This window comes from Anoplopoma fimbria, chromosome 19 (genome assembly GCF_027596085.1).
Source record: "Anoplopoma fimbria isolate UVic2021 breed Golden Eagle Sablefish chromosome 19, Afim_UVic_2022, whole genome shotgun sequence".
Taxonomy (NCBI): Eukaryota; Metazoa; Chordata; class Actinopteri; order Perciformes; family Anoplopomatidae; genus Anoplopoma; species Anoplopoma fimbria.
Genome location: NC_072467.1, coordinates 28180997 through 28202774, shown reverse-complemented (window position 1 = coordinate 28202774; position 21778 = coordinate 28180997). Strand labels below are relative to the sequence as shown.

Genomic DNA, 21778 nt, shown 5'->3' with positions numbered 1-21778 from the left:
GATGAAGGGTGTGATTCGTCTTTTCCACTGAGCAGAACAGTACCTGAACCTGCCCATGAAAACCTCCATAATGGCAACCATAGAAAGCTTTAGCAGGGAGAGATTACTTTTACACAAACCTTCAGGAATATTAAGAGAGAAACGACACATCCACGCTCGAGCCAATCCTTGATTTTAAACATCCAACTTTCTCCATGAAAACCAAAGCATGTGGACTTTGGCACCTTTTCATTTGAATTACTTCTCAGGAAGTATTCTGTGTTTTTTGGTCACAATGAATACAAATTCCCTTAGAGATTAAAAATAGCCAACAACTCTGTCAGGGAGGATAATCCTGTTAGAAAACACAGTATTAAACCAAAATAAAGGGAATAAATGAAGTTGTATCTGTTGAACAGAACTAGTGAGATGCATTATTTTCTTTTATTTTTACCTTTTCTTCCTTTTGATCTTCATCTCGTTGCGTCATATTGACGTCTTCCCTTTAAAGGGTGCAGGTTTCTTTTGCTCTCATCATGTTCAGACTCTTTGAACCTTTTCAGACATCAGATAAGAAACAGCCGACACGTAAACTCTGAATATGAGACGGTTTCTCATCTCGCTTCTGATATCGGAAAGCTGTGATGGGATTTAAAGACCGAGGTATTTCTTTCACCTTCATTAATATCTTGAAGGGAATTTAGTTTGCAGACAGGAATTAAACACTCAGGCATCAGGAATACAACAATCAATAGTCAGGGCCCAAAAAGCAGATTAAATTAATAATAAACAGAAAATAACTAAGTAAAGTAAATATATTTAAATTGTAAATATAAAGTATAAAAATATATAAAAGTAACTATAACATAACTTTGAACAGTTCCATGAAACAAAATACCAAAATAGAAAAACAAATTAAAAAGAAGCTCATTGATTAACATAAAGGTAAATCACACAGGAAACCAGATTCTTTTTTGGTATCGAACGTTTTGCAAACCATTGATCAGTGGTGAATATTTCTGAACCTGAAATAAGTTCATGAATACGTTTCATATCGGCCTCGTAGCACGTCTGCAGAAACACGCAATGCACCATGATTAATGTTGTGAAACCATTGGTTAGCTTTAGGCAACAAAACTTATGTTTCTGAAAAACATCATGGTTTGTGTTAAAAAGTGATGATTCTGCTTTAATTGGGTGAAAACTGAACTTTTAGCCTCCATGTAAACACACTGCTTAATTTAAGAATAATTTCATGGTTCTTAATGGTAAGTTATGTTTTCATATTTGCATATTTTCAAATACTGGAAACATGAATTGCATTTCTGAAAACATTCCTTAGAAGTTTGCTCCCCGGATCGGATGTGAACTTCAGAGTCTTTTTGGGGGTTTTCAGTGCAGCCGCTGTGACAGTTCTACTTTCAACAGATTCCTCCGGGAAACATTTCAGCTCGCTGACAGGAAGTAAACAAACCGAGAGAGAGAGACGTGTGCGACCTTCAGCCATCGGCACAAAGAGCTCAGAGAGCAGCCGGCCAGAGAGCCCAGTATGCAAATGAGAGGACGACTTAGTCCTGATGTTGGCTGGCAACGAGCTCCTCCCTCACAAGGACACACACGGATAACAAAGGCTGTTGCATAAGAGCCATCAGTGTAATCTAGATTTCAGCAGCTGAAATATGGAGGTCGACCAGAGGAGCTGCTGCTTATCGGCGGCGTTCAGACATCGCTTCTGGACACGTTTATTCTCCTCACACTGTTTGTGGAGACCTAATTACCATCTTTTTGTTCCCAAAAACATAAAACATATTGTTTAGAAAACAATCTGAAAATTATGCCTCACTTCAGCCAACTCTCTACTTAACAGATTATATCTTTTAGACGTGATCGGCTTATTTAACAGCGCATGTTTAAAAAAATTGCAGTAAATTAATCAGCCAGAAGTTTTTATTATTCATATTTTCTGTTACTTAGTCTCACTAGAACATAATAATAAGATTAAAGTTTTAATCTTTTTAAATAGTTTCTAAGCATTCAGAGCAATCTTTAAATAGATAATATTCATGTAAAAACATAATACAAGGCATTAATAAGCGCAAATTAAAACATGCACCACAGAAGCACAAAATAAAAAGAAATAAAGAAGGGAATATTAATGTTAATGTTAATATGAGGCACTTTTTGCAACATGCATTGAAACACAGAAGACAGACATAGAAAGCTCCACATTCATTAAAAAAACCTTCAATGAAAGCTTTTTGGTAGTTCTGATCTTTCTATTTGGTTTGAACCTGAACAACCTCTGGATTTAATGATATTAAGTCCAATTCAAATCTGAATTTGTACCTCAGTGTCCGGACACTCTTCTTCCTCCCAGCTGTGCTTTGAGATCCTGTCTATAAAAATCATGGTTCTAGGTCAGAGGGTTTTTGTAAACAGCACAGATCGTAAAGCCCCTTGGAGTAAATTGTGATATTGAGCTTTACTTCATAAAATTGATCGGATTTGATAGCAAGCCTCGTGTTCTGGTCCATGATTCCATTTTCATGCTCGTTTGCAAATGACACTTCAGTTTGTCTTGTTATCATCCGGTGTTTGTTCAGCCAAACACCCGTCTGTCCCTCTAAAGCCCAGCAGGAGAACCAGATCTTTAATAAAAATCAATAACTACTGTTGGGTAACGTCTACAGGGGTCTTCCAGAAAATCCCCAACCCAGAATGAAAACCTCATTGATCAAAAAGCACTTTGAAAATGATCTTTTAAGTGACTGAAAACTACACTTCTATGTGCATAAGAGGCTAGAACTTTGAGTGGATCAAGGGTTTGTGTGAACGTTGGCTTTAATATAAATGTGTGTGTGTTTGTGTTTGCAGTACTGGACGGATTCCTACCTGCAGTGGAACATGTCCGACTATCCAGGTGTGACCAACGTCAGGTTCCCCGACAGTCAGATCTGGAGGCCCGACATCCTGCTGTACAACAGGTACACCACCTCCCGCTGCTGTACAACAGGTACACCACCTCCCGCTGCTGTACAACAGGTACACCACCTCCCGCTGCTGTACAACAGGTACACCACCTCCCGCTGCTGTACAACAGGTACACCACCTCCCGCTGCTGTACAACAGGTACACCACCTCCCGCTGCTGTACAACAGGTACACCACCTCCCCGCTGCTGTACAACAGGTACACCACCTCCCGCTGCTGTACAACAGGTACACCACCTCCCGCTGCTGTACAACAGGTACACCACCTCCCGCTGTACAACAGGCTGTACAACAGGTACACCACCTCCCGCTGCTGTACAACAGGTACACCACCTCCCCGCTGCTGTACAACAGGTACACCACCTCCCGCTGCTGTACAACAGGTACACCACCTCCCCGCTGCTGTACAACAGGTACACCACCTCCCCGCTGCTTCACCGAGCTGAGCCAGCTGCAGCTCCACATCTGAATGATGCAACATTCAACTTGGAGTTCAAATTCTTATTCTTGTAATGCCAGTATTTTCTTTACATTGGTGAGACCCACTGGTGATATAAACCCCCCCATTACCGCCTTACTGTTTGTTATACAGAACCGTCTGAAAAGACGTCATTGGAAACTGTTATAAAAAAAGTAATCATTTGAAATACAGATAAAAAAATTTGCATTAAGAAAAAATCAGCTGGAAAATAAATGCATTATTATTTAAGAGGTGAAATTGTTTCAAAACAACCTACCCAGAACACATGTCTTTATCTGATTCATTAAACCATTATTGCTGTGTTTGGTTTGTAAACTGAATATTCATCCTGCTAAACTTTCAGACTTTACATTTCCTGACTTTTAAAATATGGAAGTTGAAGTAGAAGTCTTTAAACCTAAAGAGGCAGCGCAGTGACAAAACAAAAGCTTTCTAAAGTGCTGCTATTGGTTGAGAGCTGCAGAAAGAAGAGAAAGAAGAGCCGGATCCATGCGTCTCTGCTGGATTGAGGATGTTTGTTCGCTCACGGTTCATTTTCACCCCCTCAGTTCTGATTCAGTCAACAAAGCTCACTCAGCTAGTTTCCCTCCTGTGATCGGCTCTAAAGATACATCGTCTCCCCGTCCGGACTAATAGCTCGCCGTTAGCTCACACATCAGGAGCTCCCGGCTGGATGCTGACGAGCTTTTCAGCTCATTAACGATCCGCAGTGTGAAGCTGTCGGAGGGATATTGACCCGCTGGCTTTAATGAGAGGGGGGGCAGCCTGACTTTGAATTATTATTGGTCAACTTTATACAGCAAACTTACTGAGTTTTCTTCTTTTTAGCCAACATGCTCCTCCTCCCACGAGTCCAGTTCCTAGATATCCTGAGGAACGCTTTTGAGATTTTTTGAAAATGCACAGCAACAGTTCAGATCTTAACTTTGTTTTTTAGCATGTTGGAACGGAACTTAAGGCCTTTTCTTTTCTGCACAGAATGTGAATATTACCTGCTGAAAAATGGCGTAATTTTCTTTCAGAACAAGGTCGTCTTTTCTGAGCTTTCACATCAAAGCTTCAACCTATTAGGTTTTGTAGAACAAGTTGAGTTGTGCATATATAACAGGTGGAACAAAGACAGTCAACGTGACAAAGATCCACTACTTCAGTTCTTACCTTTCACAATAAAAGCCCTAGACATATATTCCTAGGCGTATATTTTACATTTTCATGGCGTTTATATTATGATGGATGATGTCATTGAGGGCCCTCACAAGTATTTAAGGTCACATGTGTGATCAGCTGTAGCCTTGACGACCTCTGATGGACTCTCGCCTGTCTCTGTCTCCACAGTGCTGATGAAAGGTTCGATGCCTCCTTCCACACCAACATCCTGGTCAACTCCACCGGCTACTGCCAGTACCTGCCACCAGGTAACACACCAGAGGCCCCTCCCACTGACATACAGGCCCCTCCCACTGCTCACCTGTTTAAAAAAGCCCTTTACTATCAGATTAAACACTCAGCTGTAAATATGAACCCTCAGTCCACCACTTGGTCCAGACTGAAATATCTCAACAACTGTTGGACAGAGTGTTTGGAAATTTTGTTCAGACTCATGCTCTCCTGAGGATGAATCTCACTGACTTTGGTGATCCTCTGACTTTTCATCTAGCAAACACCATCATGTCAAACTTTGTCCTCCACAGATGGAGATGATTTGTTGTCCTTATAGATAAAGACTAAGTGACAGAAATGTAGCCTGCAGGTTGAGGTTTTATGGAGGTCTCAGGGGTCAACATGAGGTGGAGGGGTCAACAGGAGGAGGTCAGCAGGAGTTATGGTCCTGACTGACGACCTGAGACTCATCATGACTCTCAACCAGGCAGCTGATAGAAACATTTACACGTTCTCATTTAAAGATAAGGATTGTTATTTAGAATATTTTATCTTTAATATTTAATTTGGACCCAAACAGCAGAGAGTGAAGCCGTCACATGAACACGTGAGAACATGTTCGTTGTTGCAGACTGAGACATAACATGCCAGGAAGCGGAGGGAAACCCATCAGCTGATCAGAAATCCATAACCAATAAAGAATAACCGGTCTATTACCAGTGACATTGATTGGTGTGAGTTGGGGGTGTTGGAAGAGACAATGATGATGAAGACGAGCTCAGGCTTCACGTTTCAGCAGCTAGAGAAAATAAATATAATTGAATTGAACTATAACATAAAAGTAAAGACAACAGCGGAAGGAAACTCAATGATTTTCCAGTTAAACCAATAAATGAGACGAGATGCAAAAGAGTTAGTTCTCAGCTCAATCAATCAATAGAAATGTAGATTAACTATTAAAAAACTAATAATATAAAAGCCCTTTAATTACACATATTTTTGCATTTATTACAGCCAAGAGTGCCAAATAAAAAATATATGAAGAATATAAAAATAAATGTGAAATTATGAAGAGCAAAAATAAACAAATAAATGAATGTGGAAATATGAAGAGAAATAAAAAAGGACACTATAAGCATTTTCATTTTTTCACATTCCTCTGTATATGTAATACTATATCTTTAAAAATAACTTATAGGCAAAAATGTAATAAATATATATACAGACAGAAATGAGCAAATATGTGTGAAAGTAAATGAAAATGCTTATAATTATTATTTGTCTTTATATTTCCACATTTATTTTCTTTTTCTCTGACAGATGTTTTTTTTATCACACTCCTGTAACTCCATAGAAAACATTATGATAATTTGTTATTAGCTCAAACTATATTTATTCTTCCTTTATAAACTGTGATCCATATTTTTATTTTTCACCACATTCTCCTTAGTTCTGTTTATGTATTTAGTCAGTGAGCTTCTTTATTCTTCATATCTTCTTTTCTTCTTTCCTACACCTGTTCTCTTTGTGGTGGAGCAGCGTGCTGGTTTCTCCTCAGAGATCATTAAACGTTCGTCTTTGTATGAGGCTGGTTTGGGAACAGATTGGATTTCCCAGCTGATCCACTCAAAGTTAATGGAAACCTCAAACACAGTCTCTCCCGAGGGACAACGGCGTTTTTTACCAGCGAAACACTAAATGTTTGTTTACTTTCCAACATAGAGTTTGTTCGATGCCTCGCTATCTAAAATCAGTCGGTAAACAGCCGCTCCCGTCTGGCCGATCAACTTGTAGTTTATTCTTATTTTATGAATTCTGTGTTGAGAGTCGTGTGGTTTCGGTCCAAACCATCTTTTTCTCTGTTGTTTCATCTTTTCCATTAATTCCTCCTGGGTGTTTTTCTGTATTTTGTCCCCTGTTGTTTTTTCTTACCTCTTTACTTTTTCCAGCTATTAGTTTTTTGCTTTTATTTGTTCCATCGATCTCCTGCTGACACTAAAGCACACACAAACAATATTTTCAGCTTCTTTTTCATCTTATTCTGAGGTTGTTTTTCTCCCACACACAGTTTCATTTCTTTATCTCCTCCAAACAGCTTGTGTTTTCTTTTTAGGAATATTTAAGAGCACCTGTTACATCGACGTGCGCTGGTTTCCCTTCGACGTGCAGCGCTGCGACCTGAAGTTCGGCTCGTGGACGTACGGCGGCTGGTCTCTGGACCTGCAGATGATCGAGGCCGATATCACCGGATACATCGCCAACGGAGAGTGGGACCTCGTGGGTGAGAGCACGTACTATAACCTCTGGTTCTGCAGAGTGAAGCCACTGCTTCCTGTGTTAAAGCTGCATTATCTCTAGTGTCCACCAGGGGGCGACTCCTCTGGTTGTATAGAAGTCTATGAGAAAATGACTCTACTTCTCTCTTGATTTATTCCCTCAGTAAACATTGTAAACATGAGTTTATGGTCTCAATCTCTAGTTTCAAGTCTTCTTCAATACAGCATGATGTTCATTTAGTAAATGATGCTCCATTTAGAGTCAAACAGACCATAAAGCAGGGGATGCTTTAGGGCGGGGCTACACACTGATTGACAGGTCCACACCAGAGACGTATACGCCGTCTCTACGTCACTCCTCCTCACTCCATATATGGTCACTTCCTGTTCACTGGTTGCAAAAAAGCCAAGATGATGACGGCCAAAACGCCAAACTCATGACTTCAAAACGTCACAAACCAATGAGTGACGACAACAAGGCCACTTCCTTTTTTTGCAGTCTGCATACAACTAATTGTTTTGAGGGAAACTTATTTCTCCTGGATTACAGTCACACGAAACAAAGCATCAGAAACTACTTGGTCATTTTTAGTAAAAGTCAAAAATCATATTTTGGCTTAAAATAAGTTTGTTTGTTACATTATATAAGTTATAATATGTGAATGACAAGGTTTATGAAGCACGCTGGCTCAAAAAATAAAAAATCTGTATAATATTGATTCTGACAGCAAAACATGCAACAAGCAGACATTTAGATGCTGCTCAAAGTTTTAATTCAATGTTTAAAGCTTTGATTACTTTTCTGGACGGCTGTGGCAAAAGACTTACCGTTTGCCAACATTCACTCACAGCTTTTTAATGACCTTGGCTGTAAAAAGATGAGTTGGATGACATTCAAGTATATGTGTAGACCAGCCAAGGTCTTCTAACTCAAACTGGGAGCTCCATTTCTTTATGAAGCTGCTTTAAGTCATATTGAAACAGGAACAGGTGCAAATGGTGTCCACATACTTGTGGCCATATTCAAACTAATTTAAATTCCCATTTTTAATTAAAGAAAAAGAAATAACTGTGGGTCACACAATATTATTATTAAGTGATCTCATATCTCGATTCCACACCGAAGTCGTCATTAAAACTTAATGTGTTTAATGAGGATTTGTTTTAGACCGAGACGGGACAGATTAGCCTCTGGGGACAACGACAACAATTAAAGAGTAAAGAGAGGGAGAAGCAAGAATTAAAGTATCCACTTGTTCTAAATAAGTCAACAGGACGTCTAATGTGATGTTTACGGCCTCAGGTAGAGGAGGAGAAACTTTAGAGGAAAGACAAACCAGGTAATGACTTCCTGTTCACGTACATTTAGGAGTTTTTCTCCCGGACATCCTCGGTGTGTAAATGTTAGAGCTGAGCCCGTCTGTCTGCTGAGGACGGCTTCATATCAGCGTTAATCTGCTGTTGATTAAATCCTCCGGCTGCTGTGATCTGCTCAGTGAACCTGAAGGTCGCACAAATGCCAGATCACCCAAAGCAAAGCGTGACCAGTGATGACATTTACAGATTTCCAGAAGCGCTTTGTTACGAGAGGAAGTTGACAAGTTAGCTGGACTGTCATTGTTAAAGTCAGCCCTCTTTGGATGGATTCAGGCGGCAACCTCAACCAAGTCACAGCTTCATGTGTTAAAGCTGCATTCTCTCTGCTGTCCACCAGGGGGCGACTCCTCTGGTTGTATAGAAGTCTATGAGAAAATGACTCTACTTCTCTCTTGATTTATTCCCTCAGTAAACATTGTAAACATGAGTTTATGGTCTCAATCTCTAGTTTCAAGTCTTCTTCAATACAGCATGATGTTCATTTAGTAAATGATGCTCCATTTAGAGTCAAACAGACCATAAAGCAGGGGATGCTTTAGGGCGGGGCTACACACTGATTGACAGGTCCACACCAGAGACGTATACGGCGTCTCTACGTCACTCCTCCTCAGTCCATATATGGTCACTTCCTGTTCACTGGTTGCAACAAAAAGAAAGATGGCGACGGCTTAAATGCAAAAGCTCACGTCCACTTCTTAGACACAGTCTTTAGTTCAAACCGAAGTTTGTTGTGTAGTTTTTTACATTTGGACATGATAGCTGTTTCCCACTGCTTCCGGTCTTTATGCTAAGCTAGGCTAACCACAGCTCTGTACTCAACACACAGACATGATGTCCATGACAGTCTTTCACTCTTAGAAAGAAAGGAATGTTGTGTTGGGATTCAAACTCTCTTACATCAGCCGGCACAAACACAGAACGAAAGCAGGACGCTGTTCAGCCAATAAGCCGTTCACGGGGAATTAAATTGAAAACCTGGGCAGCATGTTTCCCCCCCCACCATCACCTATAGAGGAGATTAAAACCAATGTAGTGAAGAATGTAGGCACATGAAACGCAGCCAGGCGTTCTGCTCGACTATAGAGGAACTAATTCATCAGGAAAATAAGGGAAAGTGGAAGTTATGGAGCGGCGCTCATTGGGCCAAAAAACATTCAGTGTTCTCAGTTAAAACAACTTTACAATTATGTGAAAAAGCTGTTTCATTTCCAGTTTTGGGGTCAGCACTTTGCTTTGCTTTTCTCTCAGATAAAAAGCCAGTATGTTGAGGTGTTTCTGGTTATCTTGTTTATAATCACTATCATATTATGTAGTATATATAGGTCATAGTGTAGCATTAAGTTTTCAAACAAACCAATAAAATACAAAACTTACAATAAAACACCACAAAGGGAAGAAAAACAGAAATAAGAAACCACTATCTGACAAACAGATAAAAATGTCTGATTAATTAAAGTTGTTCATGTTGTTAAGTTTAGGGAGATGAGCATTAGAAGTAATGATATTTGATTTAAATGCTGTTTGATAACGATGTTAACCAGAATGATCTAAAATCATATCACAAGAAAATACAATCTTACTATTAATTTAACATCTTTTTTACTGTCATTTTTTTCAACCTCCTCTATGGAGTTAGAGGTAAAATATATATTTTTTTAAATCTGGAAATATACAGACAATAACAACATTGAAAATAATAAAAAAAATGTCATTAATTTAAACTTTTATTTTTTCATTTATTTCTGTTTATATTTTTATTTTTTAATAAATATGTATTCAATTTTTGCATATAACTAACTTTTTAAAACTATTAATTTATTTTAAAATAATATAATTTATATATTTGTCCTTATTCTTTATTAAATGGGCTTTGGTTGGGTCTTCCTGCCCAAGCTGAGTAGTTCATTCCTGCACACACATATACTCTTTTTATTTATGTGAAAAAAATGATATTCTCTATTTTATATGGATATTCTTTTGTTACTATCCTTTCACAATGTGTGTTTATTTTGAATGACTGGCACACACATTACGGTAATTATTCCAGTAATAAACCGTGCGTGGGGCTCCTCAGGGTCGGCCGTTCCTCACGCCTCCCTGCAGCAGCTCCCCGGGAGGGTTTCACTTCCTGTGAGATGTTTAAATACCTCTTCCTGCTGTGGAGGAACACGTTACCTTTCTGAGCCGTTTGACATGAAGTGGCCTCGTTCCTGCAGGTCCAGAGGCAGCACAACTGCAGTGGCTTCATTTATTTTCTGCTTCTTCATGAGTAAAAGAGAACTTTCCATTAGATTACATCTTGATAAATTAACATGAGCCTCCTCTTAGGTTCGACTTTCCTTTTCTCAAAGAAGCTGCAGCTCAGGTGGTATTAAAGAAAGCTGAACATCAGTCAAGCGCTCTGATCTCTGCTTCTAATCCGTCGCAGAACTGACTTCAAAACACTGCTACTGGTTTATGAATCACATCCGTCTCTGATCTTCTGATCCTGTTTCCGTTTCCCCCCCTCACCCCTAATATCACAGAGGAAACATGTGATGGACCAGAGATGAATGTGTCTGTCTGTGACTCTGGACTTCTCTGTCTGCAGAGGTTCCTGGACGGAGGAACGAGCGTTTCTACGACTGCTGTAAGGAGCCGTACCCCGACGTGACCTTCACCGTGGTGATGAGGAGGAGGACGCTCTACTACGGACTCAACCTCCTCATCCCCTGCGTCCTCATCTCCACTCTGGCTCTCCTCGTCTTCCTGCTGCCCGCCGACTCCGGAGAGAAGATCTCTCTGGGTGAGGAGGCGTCTGTATGAATAGAGTTCACTGCTGCTGGATAGAGACGCTAGCCGTGTCGTAGCCGTCAGCATTCATAGCTTTACCTATGAAAAATGAATGCATTGTAATTTGTAGATATCCCAGGAATGCAAATTGTTTGTAATCCATGTGACCATTAACCAGGAAGTCAAACAAAGTGATCTGTTTCATTCTGAAACAAGTCTGCGTTTTAAAAACCAACATGGCTCAAAACAAAACTCCACTTTACTGCAGTTCTACTTTACTATGCACTACTCTGCCATACTGGAGGATGTATTATGACAGCTGAGGGCCAGTGGGAGCTTTAAATCATAAAATCACCCTATTTTGTCACCTCTCGTACTTTCTGTCCATGCAGATATTTGTTGCTTTTATTTGTCCAGGTTTTGAAATGTCAGTCTCTGAGATTTCTGTCTCTAACTTCAGAAAACTGTGTCCATATTTCTCTCTGCAGAGGTTTTCATTGACACTACTTTCTGCAGAATAAATCATCTGTATCTTCCAGAACAAAAAGAAAAGTCATATTTCAGAGCTGTGAACAATCGAAGACTGAAATCTCTAAACCTGAACAAAGCAAATCAAACCTGAAAGGAAAGAATCTTTTTTTGGGGTTGAGCTGACCTTTAAAATAACGGCTGCAGGAGGTTATAAGTCGGACTGTTTCCTCCGCTGAGCCCTCAGATGACGGATGTCTCTGAGTCGATAGTCATCAGCGATAAAACACCTGAAACAGGAAGTGAAAGCTGCCAGGAGGCTTCCAGCTGCTGAGATCAGATACGTCTCTCACACCAAATTTAGTTTACACACTCCATCAAACACAGAGTCAGCTGGAGACTGTCAATGAGGCAGCAGGTCCAGAACGTAGAGAAAGACTTTATCATAAAATAAACCTTATAAAGAGCAGATAAAAAAACGTCTCTTCAAGGAAATTACAAAATAAGATACAAAACGCCTATAAAGACATTTTATGAGACACACTTTTAAAGATGATACTCGCATGTTAATGAGTTTTTTTGGTTTTGTTGTTTTTATTGATCCAGTTCCTTTTATTGGTGGCTTTATGAGGCGGAGAAACCTCTGACCTCTGACCTCCTCACAGACGGCAATCACAGAATTAAAGCTTGACGTGTCGGTGACCTCACAGGAGGTTTACCCAGAATTCAGTGTAAAAACAATCGGGTAATAGTAACTCCCAAAACTCTCCCAGGAACCACATACTGGACACTAACTAACCAGTATGGTGACACTGGAAACACACAGCTTCAGGCTCGTTGTGAAAAATTGATTAAACACTTGAATTTACAAAATGCTCATAAATTACATTTTAACACAAGGTGTCACAGCAGGACAGACCTGGAGACATCCTAAGAGCACTCAACTATCTGTTTTAGATGTTTTTACCAAACACAATTACATTAATAAAAAAGTACAGTTTCATTATGAGAGTTCTTCCTCCATTCCATGGATAGAAAAAACCAACAATCATAAACACATTCCCAACACATCTTTCTGTCTGTGAACTAAAGTTTAGTTTTAAAGGAGGAGATCTTACCTGTTCAGTCAAGAGGAGCCTGTGAAATCTCCTCCTCTCTAACCTCCACTGGACCTGGCAACACGCCACACAACCAGATTCATGTCATCATCACGCTGAGTCCAGAGGATCCATCCTTCCATTACAGAAACATCCTGTTATCTCATATCTGTCTTTTCACTGATTCCTCTTCAGATTCTCTCCAATCCTGAGCTCAGCAGATGTTCTCATCTCAGAGAGCCGAGAACATCCGGCTCAAACCATCAGAGCTTAAAACGTTATCGACAGTGAACAGTGTGGTTGTTTCTTCTCACACAGCCGGTGTGGATCATATGTTTAAATGTTCACAGTGACTTTGTGTCTCTGCAGGCATCACAGTGCTGCTCTCTCTGACCGTCTTCATGCTGCTGGTAGCTGAGATCATGCCGGCCACGTCTGACTCTGTTCCTCTCATAGGTGAGACCCTCAGTTACAGAGATTCATCGCTTTATCATACTTTCTTTATCACATGAGTTACCTTTCTGTCAGTGTTGTCATCTTAAAAGTCAGCCCTCTTTGGATGAATTCTGGCACCAACCTCAGCAAAGTCAAAGCTTCATGTCTCAAAGCTGCATTCTCTCTCCTGTCCACCAGGGGGCGACTCCTCTGGTTGTATAGAAGTCTATGAGAAAATGACTCTACTTCTCTCTTGATTTATTCCCTCAGTAAACATTGTAAACATGAGTTTATGGTCTCAATCTCTAGTTTCAAGTCTTCTTCAATACAGCATGATGTTCATTTAGTAAATGATGCTCCATTTAGAGTCAAACAGACCATAAAGCAGGGGATGCTTTAGGGCGGGGCTACACACTGATTGACAGGTCGACACCACGGTGTTATCCAGTCTGGGAGTTGACCGTGTTTTTGTCCTACAACTTAAACATTTTCACAGTGTGTTTTCACCTCATGAGAGTTAATTGTAACATTTTGGTCTCCTAAAAAAGTCAAGCAAAGAACTCACCGTTGTGTTTTACTTAGCTCCTCCCTCTAGTAATTCTTATGGTTGCAAAGAAAAACCAAGATGGCAGAACCCAAAAACCTAAATTGCGACAACCAGAAACCAATTTGGTGTCCACCCAAAACCAAGATTGAGGCACACAAAAACCAAAATGACAACGAGCCGAAACCAAGATGGCGATGGCCAAAATGCCAAACTCAAGACTTCAAAACCGCAGTCCACAAACCAATAAGTGAAATCACAACGACTCTGTCCACTTTGTATATCCTCTTTAATTAACATATGTAGAAAAATAAAAAATTGGTGTTCAACCTACAGGTTTGACTTTTTATCCCTGCTGGCCAGATGCAGTAACCAGAAGTCTCGTCCTGACAGCTCTGAACAAAGCCAGATGTGCAGGTGGCTCCTAGGTCGGCTAAGGGGACACAATATGTAAATAAGACATCTGGAATCTAAAGTTTTCTTTGAGTCTCCACATCAGGCTAACACGTCCTGGACCAGTCCGTCCACAGAGACAAACCTCATTTCAGACTGTTGAAGCAATAGATGACATTACATTTACAGACTGTTAGGATGTCCGTCTGTCACTTTCTTCTTATAAACTGACCTTTGACCTTTGTGTTCCAGCTCAGTACTTTGCCACCACCATGGTGATCGTGGGTCTGTCGGTCATCGCTACGGTTCTGGTTCTGCAGTATCATCACCACGACCCCGACGGAGGAAACATGCCCCAGTGGGTCAGTGACTCCTCCACCTGTCAGTGTGTGTGTGTGTGTGTGTGTGTGTGTGTGTGTGTGTGTGTGTGTGTGTGTGTGTGTGTGTGTGTGTGTGTGTGTGTGTGTGTGTGTGTGTGTGTGTGTCCACTGTGGGGAGTCCAATATGGTGTTCTGCTGAGTCAGCTTTAACGAGGTTCAGGTCCTTAAAGAAGTTTCAGGTCCTGATTGGATGTTAACATGTTGATTTATTTCACATCAACCTGGAGGATAAAGAAAAAAAGCTTTACAATTGTTGTCAATACCACACACACACACACACACACACACACACACACACACACACACACACACACACACACACACACACACACACACACACACACACACACACACACACACCCTTCCCCTGGGAATCCGAACATGAGGAATTCCATTATGGCGGAATTTATTTTGAAGGTCAGAGCTGTTACTTCAGCTGTGTGTGTGTGTGTGTGTGTGTGTGTGTGTGTGTGTGTGTGTGTGTGTGTGTGTGTGTGTGCGTGTGTGCGTGTGTGTGTGTGTGTGTGTGTGTGTGTGTGTGTGTTCCCGTTGAGGAAGAGGAGGGAGGATGACTGTCGGTGTGTGAAGGTGAGGCTGAGAGGATAAATCTGTGTCTTTAAGCTTCAGGCTGAATCCACACTGAAAACCAAAAAGACCTCCGTGCACACAACCATCTTTAGCAAACTTTTTAGAAAAAAATCTCCGTCCGTACTAAGACGCCTGTAAACGCAGATCACATGACCATCACGTCCACTGGGCATGTAACTGTCCTCCTGCACATGGACGCAGTGAATAGCTAGATAGCATAGACAACCAGCTAATAAGTTCTTATGCGTAGTTGTTGTTGACGCTAATGTCAGTTGTTTTCTTCTGAATCATGACAGGAAATGTTTAAAAGTGTTCACGTCTACCCGTCCAGACTGAAACGTGATCCACAGTTTATAAACTAAATCAGCAGCGTTTTGTTAAACGTATGTAACTTTAGTGTAGACCGAGAGCAGGACACGTCTCAGTGCTCTGACTAACCCTGATGTCTGTCCTGCTATCCTTTACTGTCAGTTATTCCCTGTCGACCTCGCGGCTCTGATTCATTCTGACAGTTCAGATATCAAACTGCTGCTGACCTTTAAGACGCCGAGAGGCTCCTCTAACACTCAAGGGTTGTGGCAAAAAAAGAAAATTAAGTTTTATGTAAAAGGAAAGGTTTTAATAATCGACCTCACTCTTCTAACTTAATCAGACCTGATTTAAATGTTTTTTATTTATTATAGATGTGCAGCCCAGGAATCGAACCCGGGTCCCTCTTGCTGCAAAAGCTTTGTCTTTTAGTATGAGCAGTTTTGGTATTATTATCACTTTGATAGGAGTATACAGAGTTGCATTAAGTCTGATGTTCAACATTCTGGTAACCAGAACGGTTTTGGTTGTTCTCATTATGAGTTCTGTCGGTTTGAGTGAGGAAGGAATCAGGAAAAAGAGGGTAGCTTTGTCAATTCTTCAAGGAAATGAATTAAAGAAATGGTGAAGAAAGGACAGCAAAGTGAAGAGTGGAAGGAAGGATGGATAAACGAATGCACTAAAAAGAAACTGATCTGAGTACACTGTAAAGAAAGAGAAGAGAAAGGAAAGGAAGGAGAGGTGAAGGAAAGGAGAGAGAACATGAACAAAGTGCACTAAGAAACAGAGAAAGGAAAAGCTAATTGAATTGAATTAAACAAAAGAGGAAAAGAAAACTTAAGTCACTTTAAAACACTTTTTCTTCTTCTACTTGTTGGAACTGAAAGGAAAGCTAACCTGATGAAGTCCGTATATCAGCAGGTAATGCTGAGTGAAGCAGAGTGTTGATGGAGCGTCTGAAGTCTGACTGATGATTAATATTAATAAGCTGACTGAGAAATGAAATATCGGACCGGAGGAGAAGATTTCCTCTGAGAGCCGAGACGCCACAGATCCTCTTTATTCATGCTCTGTTCATCTGCTGCTGCACACACACACACACACACACACACACACACACACACACACACACACACACACACACACACACACACACACACACACACACACACACACACACACACACACACACACACACACACACACACACACACATTAACTCCTCTCTCTCATGAACATGCACATTCTTTCTGCATAAATGTATTTTGATCAACTTATTTTTATGTAAATATGTTTGAATTCACTTTGTTAAGTCAACTTTTGGATTATTGTTTTCCTCTTCTTCTTTTTCTTTTTCTATTACTTCTCCCTCTTCTCGCCTTCTCCTTATTCTTATTATTTGACTTCTTCCTCTTCTTCTTCTTTTTCTTCTCCTTCTTCTCCTTCTTCTTCTTCTTCTTCTTCTTCTTCTTACTTCTTCTTCTTCGCCTTTCCTTACTTCTTCTTCTTCTTCTTCTTCTTCTTCTTCTTCTTCTTCTTCTTCTTCTTCTTCTTCTTCTTCTTCTTCTTCTTCTTCTCCTTCTTCCTTCAGACCCGGGTGATCTTGTTGAACTGGTGTGCCTGGTTCCTGCGGATGCGGCGTCCCGGCGAGGCGAAGGTCCGTCTGGCGTGTCACAACGCCACCAAGCGTCGTCGCTGCAGCCTGTCCAGCCTGGAGCTCAGCGTCAGCCAGGGGTCTCTGAGACATCAGCCTCCGGTAACCAACGGCAACCTGCTGTACGTGGGCTTCAGAGGGATGGAGGGGCTACACTACGCCTCGCCTTCTGAACCAGAGCTCCTCTGTTCACGGCTGGAGGCCGGAGGAAGAGGAGGAGGAGGAGGAGGAGCGGCGGCGTCGGGCTTTTCCTTGGAGGCGGAGCTTAACCAGATCCTGGAGGAGGTGCGGTACATCACGGGGCGTTTTCGTGGACAGGACGAGGAGGAGACGCTCTGCAGTGAGTGGAAGTTCGCGGCGGCGGTGATCGACCGGCTGTGTCTGGTGGCGTTCTCGGTCTTCACCATCCTCTGCACCATCGGCATCCTCATGTCGGCGCCCAACTTCGTGGAGGCCATCTCCAAGGACTTCTTCAGCTGAGGAGCAGGAGGAGGAGGAGACGGCTCGTATAAAGACCCAAACCAACAGTCAGTCCGTCTGACTTCCTGTTTGACTTCCTGTCTGACTTCCTGTCTGAGGCTCTCAGCTCCTCCCACATCATTGGTCCCTCCTTTAAAAACGACAAAACTCTGCATCGCTGCCACATCTCTGATGAAGAAGATTATCTTAGTTTAGCTCAAATGAAACAACAATCATTTACAGTTTTAGAGATAAGCCACTCCTCTTATTAGTCATTGTCTTACTTCTATTGTGTTGTTCCCCGCAGACACAAACAGAAATCAACAAACACAAACGCAACAAAAAGAAGTGAAATAAAACAGAATTTAGTCAAATCTCTGTTAGTTAAGAACATCAGATGTAGATGGTGTGTTCACACAATGTGTACATGCATTTCTGGGAGGATTATTTCTTTAAACAAGCACAGACAAACAGTTGTGGTTTTATTTAGGCAAAAACCCATTCGCAGCTTTACCTACGGAAAATGATGCACCGTAATTTGTAAATATCAAAACAATTCATTTTGTATGTTATCACGTAACCATGAACGAGGAAGTATAAAAAAATGCAAAAGCACACACAGGATGGAGGGAGTGGAGGCTGAAGGGTCCATTAACCACGTGTCTCTGGCCCAGCAGACCGCTGTTTGTTCCTCATGTGAAACGAGAAGTCAACGTGGATTTATTTCTCTCGTTATTTCCATACGTAACTCCATTTGTAGTTATTTTCATGGAAACGACAATCTTTACCTAACTAAGTAGTTTTCTGTGAAGCTGCAAGTTTATTTTAAAAACAGTTTATTCATGTATGAGCAGAACTTGGCATATGTTGCTAGACTTGCAAATAAAATGGAAACACAAGATACTAACGTCATAAATGGTTGAATGTTTGTTTGACCCGAACATCCGTCTCTCTCACATTATTTACTGCGTCACTTCCTCAGAACGAAGCATTGACACCAGGCATCTTATTGAACACAAAATTACTAGTGAAACTCATGACAGGTCGTATATTTAATCTGCTGTCTGCAATAATCAACAGAGTCGACTTCCTCTTCCATTGTTCAGCATGAGAACCAGCTCTGTAAAACCACTGAAACAGAAGTGGACCAGTTATCTCCTCTAACGGATCACTGGATAATGGACTTAATGAATAATGGACTTAATGTTTAATGTACTTTGTTGAGCTTTAGTTTCAGGGCAGCTGCATCCAGAGCTCATCTCAGACTGAAATGTAAGTGATTGTTATTTCAGAAACTTAACATTCACTCCAGAGAACATTTTGGGATTTTTGAAACAAAAGAAAAATGAAGCAATTGTATTATATGTGAACCAAAGACTGAATCATTATGAATAAAAACAATCAAATACCAAAAACACAATGCAAAGAACAGAAGACTTTATTTTATGTGAGAAGCTCTGTTCAGTGTGAAAACAGAAGTCAACGTTGGTTTATGTCACGTAACCTCAGGACTTCACAACGACTGTCTTTTCCTAAAACGAACAAAGTATTTTTGTTTCCTGTGAAGACAGAATTTTATTTTATAAAACGATGTTTTCATGTGACCCTTGTAAAGACACTTTAGTAGAAAAGTAAGTATACGTTAACAAGTGTCTTGCAGATCAGATGAACGCTTCCTCAGATATTTGAAGAACACACAGACAGACATTCTTTGCTTTATAGATTATTAAAAAAGACTCTGAAAGGTTACAAGCTGTTGCATGTTTCCATCCTTTCAAAGCCACAAAGAGGAAAACGAATCTCCAGAGCTCTGATCATGGAGCCGACAAAAGTTACAACCTGCTTTGTTCCTCACCAGCTGAGCTAATTAAACTCGGTGAGCTAACCTGGAGGTTTCCTTCTCGGGGGAATGAACGTTTTGCACAGATTATGTTTGTGAAACATGCAGATCTCTTTTATAAGCTTTTGTTTTTTCACTGCATGTGTAACACATGTAAGTCGCTGCTTCTATGCTGTTCATCATGTTCAGATACAATCTGGAATCTTAATTATACATATTATAAAACATCACGACGACTACGTCCACTGTCCACTACAGTCCATGTTTTACGGTTTGGAGGTTAAATTACTGTTTTTGTCAATGAAGTCTGGTGTGTTTGGTGAGCGAGAGAGAGAGAGAGAGAGAGAGAGAGAGAGAGAGAGAGAGGCCATTTCTGCTGATTTTATTCATTAACAAAAAGGATTCCTTTAATTTTATTCACTGTTACAACCATTGAAACACATTCAGTATACCTTTGGTAGCTAGCGTAGCATAGACTTGCTCACGCTAGCTAATGATGTGCTAACACAGTTTAACCATGACTAGCTCAAAATCCCCCAAAATCCAAGAAAATTGATTGCATGAGAGTCTATGGAGCAGAGCCGGACAATGCTGCACTGTGATTGGACGGTCTACGGTTGAGGGGCGGGGTTTAGCAAAGGCTGATCTGATTTAAGGAATGACACACAAACAAACAACCGCATGAATCTGAGACGACAACGTGATAATCTCTGGATACTGCAGCTTCAGATCAGCTGAGGAAGAGCTGAGTGATGAAGAAACCTCTGAGCTCCTCACACACACACACACACACACACACACACACACACACACACACACACACACACACACACACACACACACACACACACACACACACACACACACCTATTGTTTGTTTGTTTGTTTGTTTGTGAGGAGTTGCTGGAGCCAAACCTGGATGAAGACTTGGCAACGAGAGGCCGAAGCAGGCGGACGGAGAAGCAGATGTTCTGAGACTGATCCTGATAGAGAGACACAGCTGATTGGCTGTCAGTATAACGTTCTCCAGATTGTTCTCTGGGGAACCGTTCCTCTTTTTTTATTAGAGTCATTTCTGATTTGGCCGTCGTGGAGGCAGAACGAGTCCTGCTGTGATTCATCCAACACTTTCATGTGTCCCGTTTAAAAAGAGGAAGTCAGGAGGGTTTGACTGGACGGACTCTGGATGAGAAGATGTTCTGGTTTCACCGGCTGCTCAGACGTCTGTCTTTGGTTCTCTGGATACAAAGAGAGTAAAGACGTCCGTTTACTTCCAGGAGGAGAAACATAGAGAGCTGGAAGCTGCAAATAATAAACTTTAATGGGCAGTAAAAGACTAAAACCCACAATATTCATGACAGACCCGATATGAAACTGTTGGATCCACAACATGAAGAAGTTTGACGATGAAAAGATATAAACTGGCTTTATCTAGAGCTTCCAAGCACATCTCACAGTCTTCCTCGTGGAGGGAGTGTGTGAGGTCGGCCATGTGATGAAAGGTTGTTGTGATAGGAAAAAAGTAATCTTGTACGAATAAATAACGACTTATTATATTCATTTATCAGCAAAAACATTAAATTACAGTTCATATTCAGAGGAAAAAAATGTTTTGATTTGATTTGATTAAAGATGTTTATTTACAAGAAAAAAAACCTGCATATTTTCTGAGATTTAAGCGGTATATTTATGAGACAAAAACAAAAAGAAATGTATTCGGGTTATTGTAGGTAAAAAATATTAATACATTTAGGAGCCAGGGCAAGAAAAAAACTGGATATTCTCTAAAATTAACGTGGTAGTTTTATGAGAAATCTAAACTTTACGAGCAAAAAAAAAAAACCTTTAATATTCTCTGAAATCATAAAGTCATAAATTTGTGAAAAGTAACCATGGTAACGACAGAATCATCTCCTAAATCAATGTTCCAACCATAAAAACTGCCTCTGGGCAAGAACAAGGTCCTGAAAGATACATGCTCATGTTTCCTTTCATGTTCTTCTGTCTTCTTTCATGCATATTTATAAATACTAACATCATTCATGTATTGTGGACTTGGCGACTCAAACTACCACAGTGTTTAACGGTGTCTGTGGTGTGATGAGGTTTATCAAACTTTGCAAAGTAAAGAGACGTGATTCCTTAAAATTATAGAACAATTTTTCCATTTTTTTTCTGGTAAACTTCGACTTTAATCTCAAAGAACATCTGATATTTTTCTCTGAATATGAACGTCTTCCTATGGCTCTGTAATTTATTCATTCATTTTAATCTACAGTGGCTGTATTAAGCCGTCATACAGAGATGGGTTCTGGTTTTGCTGCACGCCAGTGAAGAAGGCCATGAGATGCAGTTAA

At 40.6% G+C, this 21778-nt stretch overlaps 1 protein-coding gene across 1 annotated transcript in view; it reads left to right on the top strand.

Annotated features, from left to right (window-relative positions):
- LOC129108667 (neuronal acetylcholine receptor subunit alpha-7) overlaps positions 1–17602 on the top strand; it is a 30363-nt gene extending 12761 nt beyond the window's left edge. The window contains exons 4-10 of the mRNA XM_054620547.1: positions 2854–2963; positions 4785–4864; positions 6943–7110; positions 11073–11267; positions 13189–13275; positions 14444–14553; positions 17060–17602. Coding sequence (XP_054476522.1) covers positions 2854–2963; positions 4785–4864; positions 6943–7110; positions 11073–11267; positions 13189–13275; positions 14444–14553; positions 17060–17602 — 1293 coding nt within the window. The remainder of the gene's footprint in view (positions 1–2853; positions 2964–4784; positions 4865–6942; positions 7111–11072; positions 11268–13188; positions 13276–14443; positions 14554–17059) is intronic.
- Positions 17603–21778: the final 4176 nt, after the last annotated feature.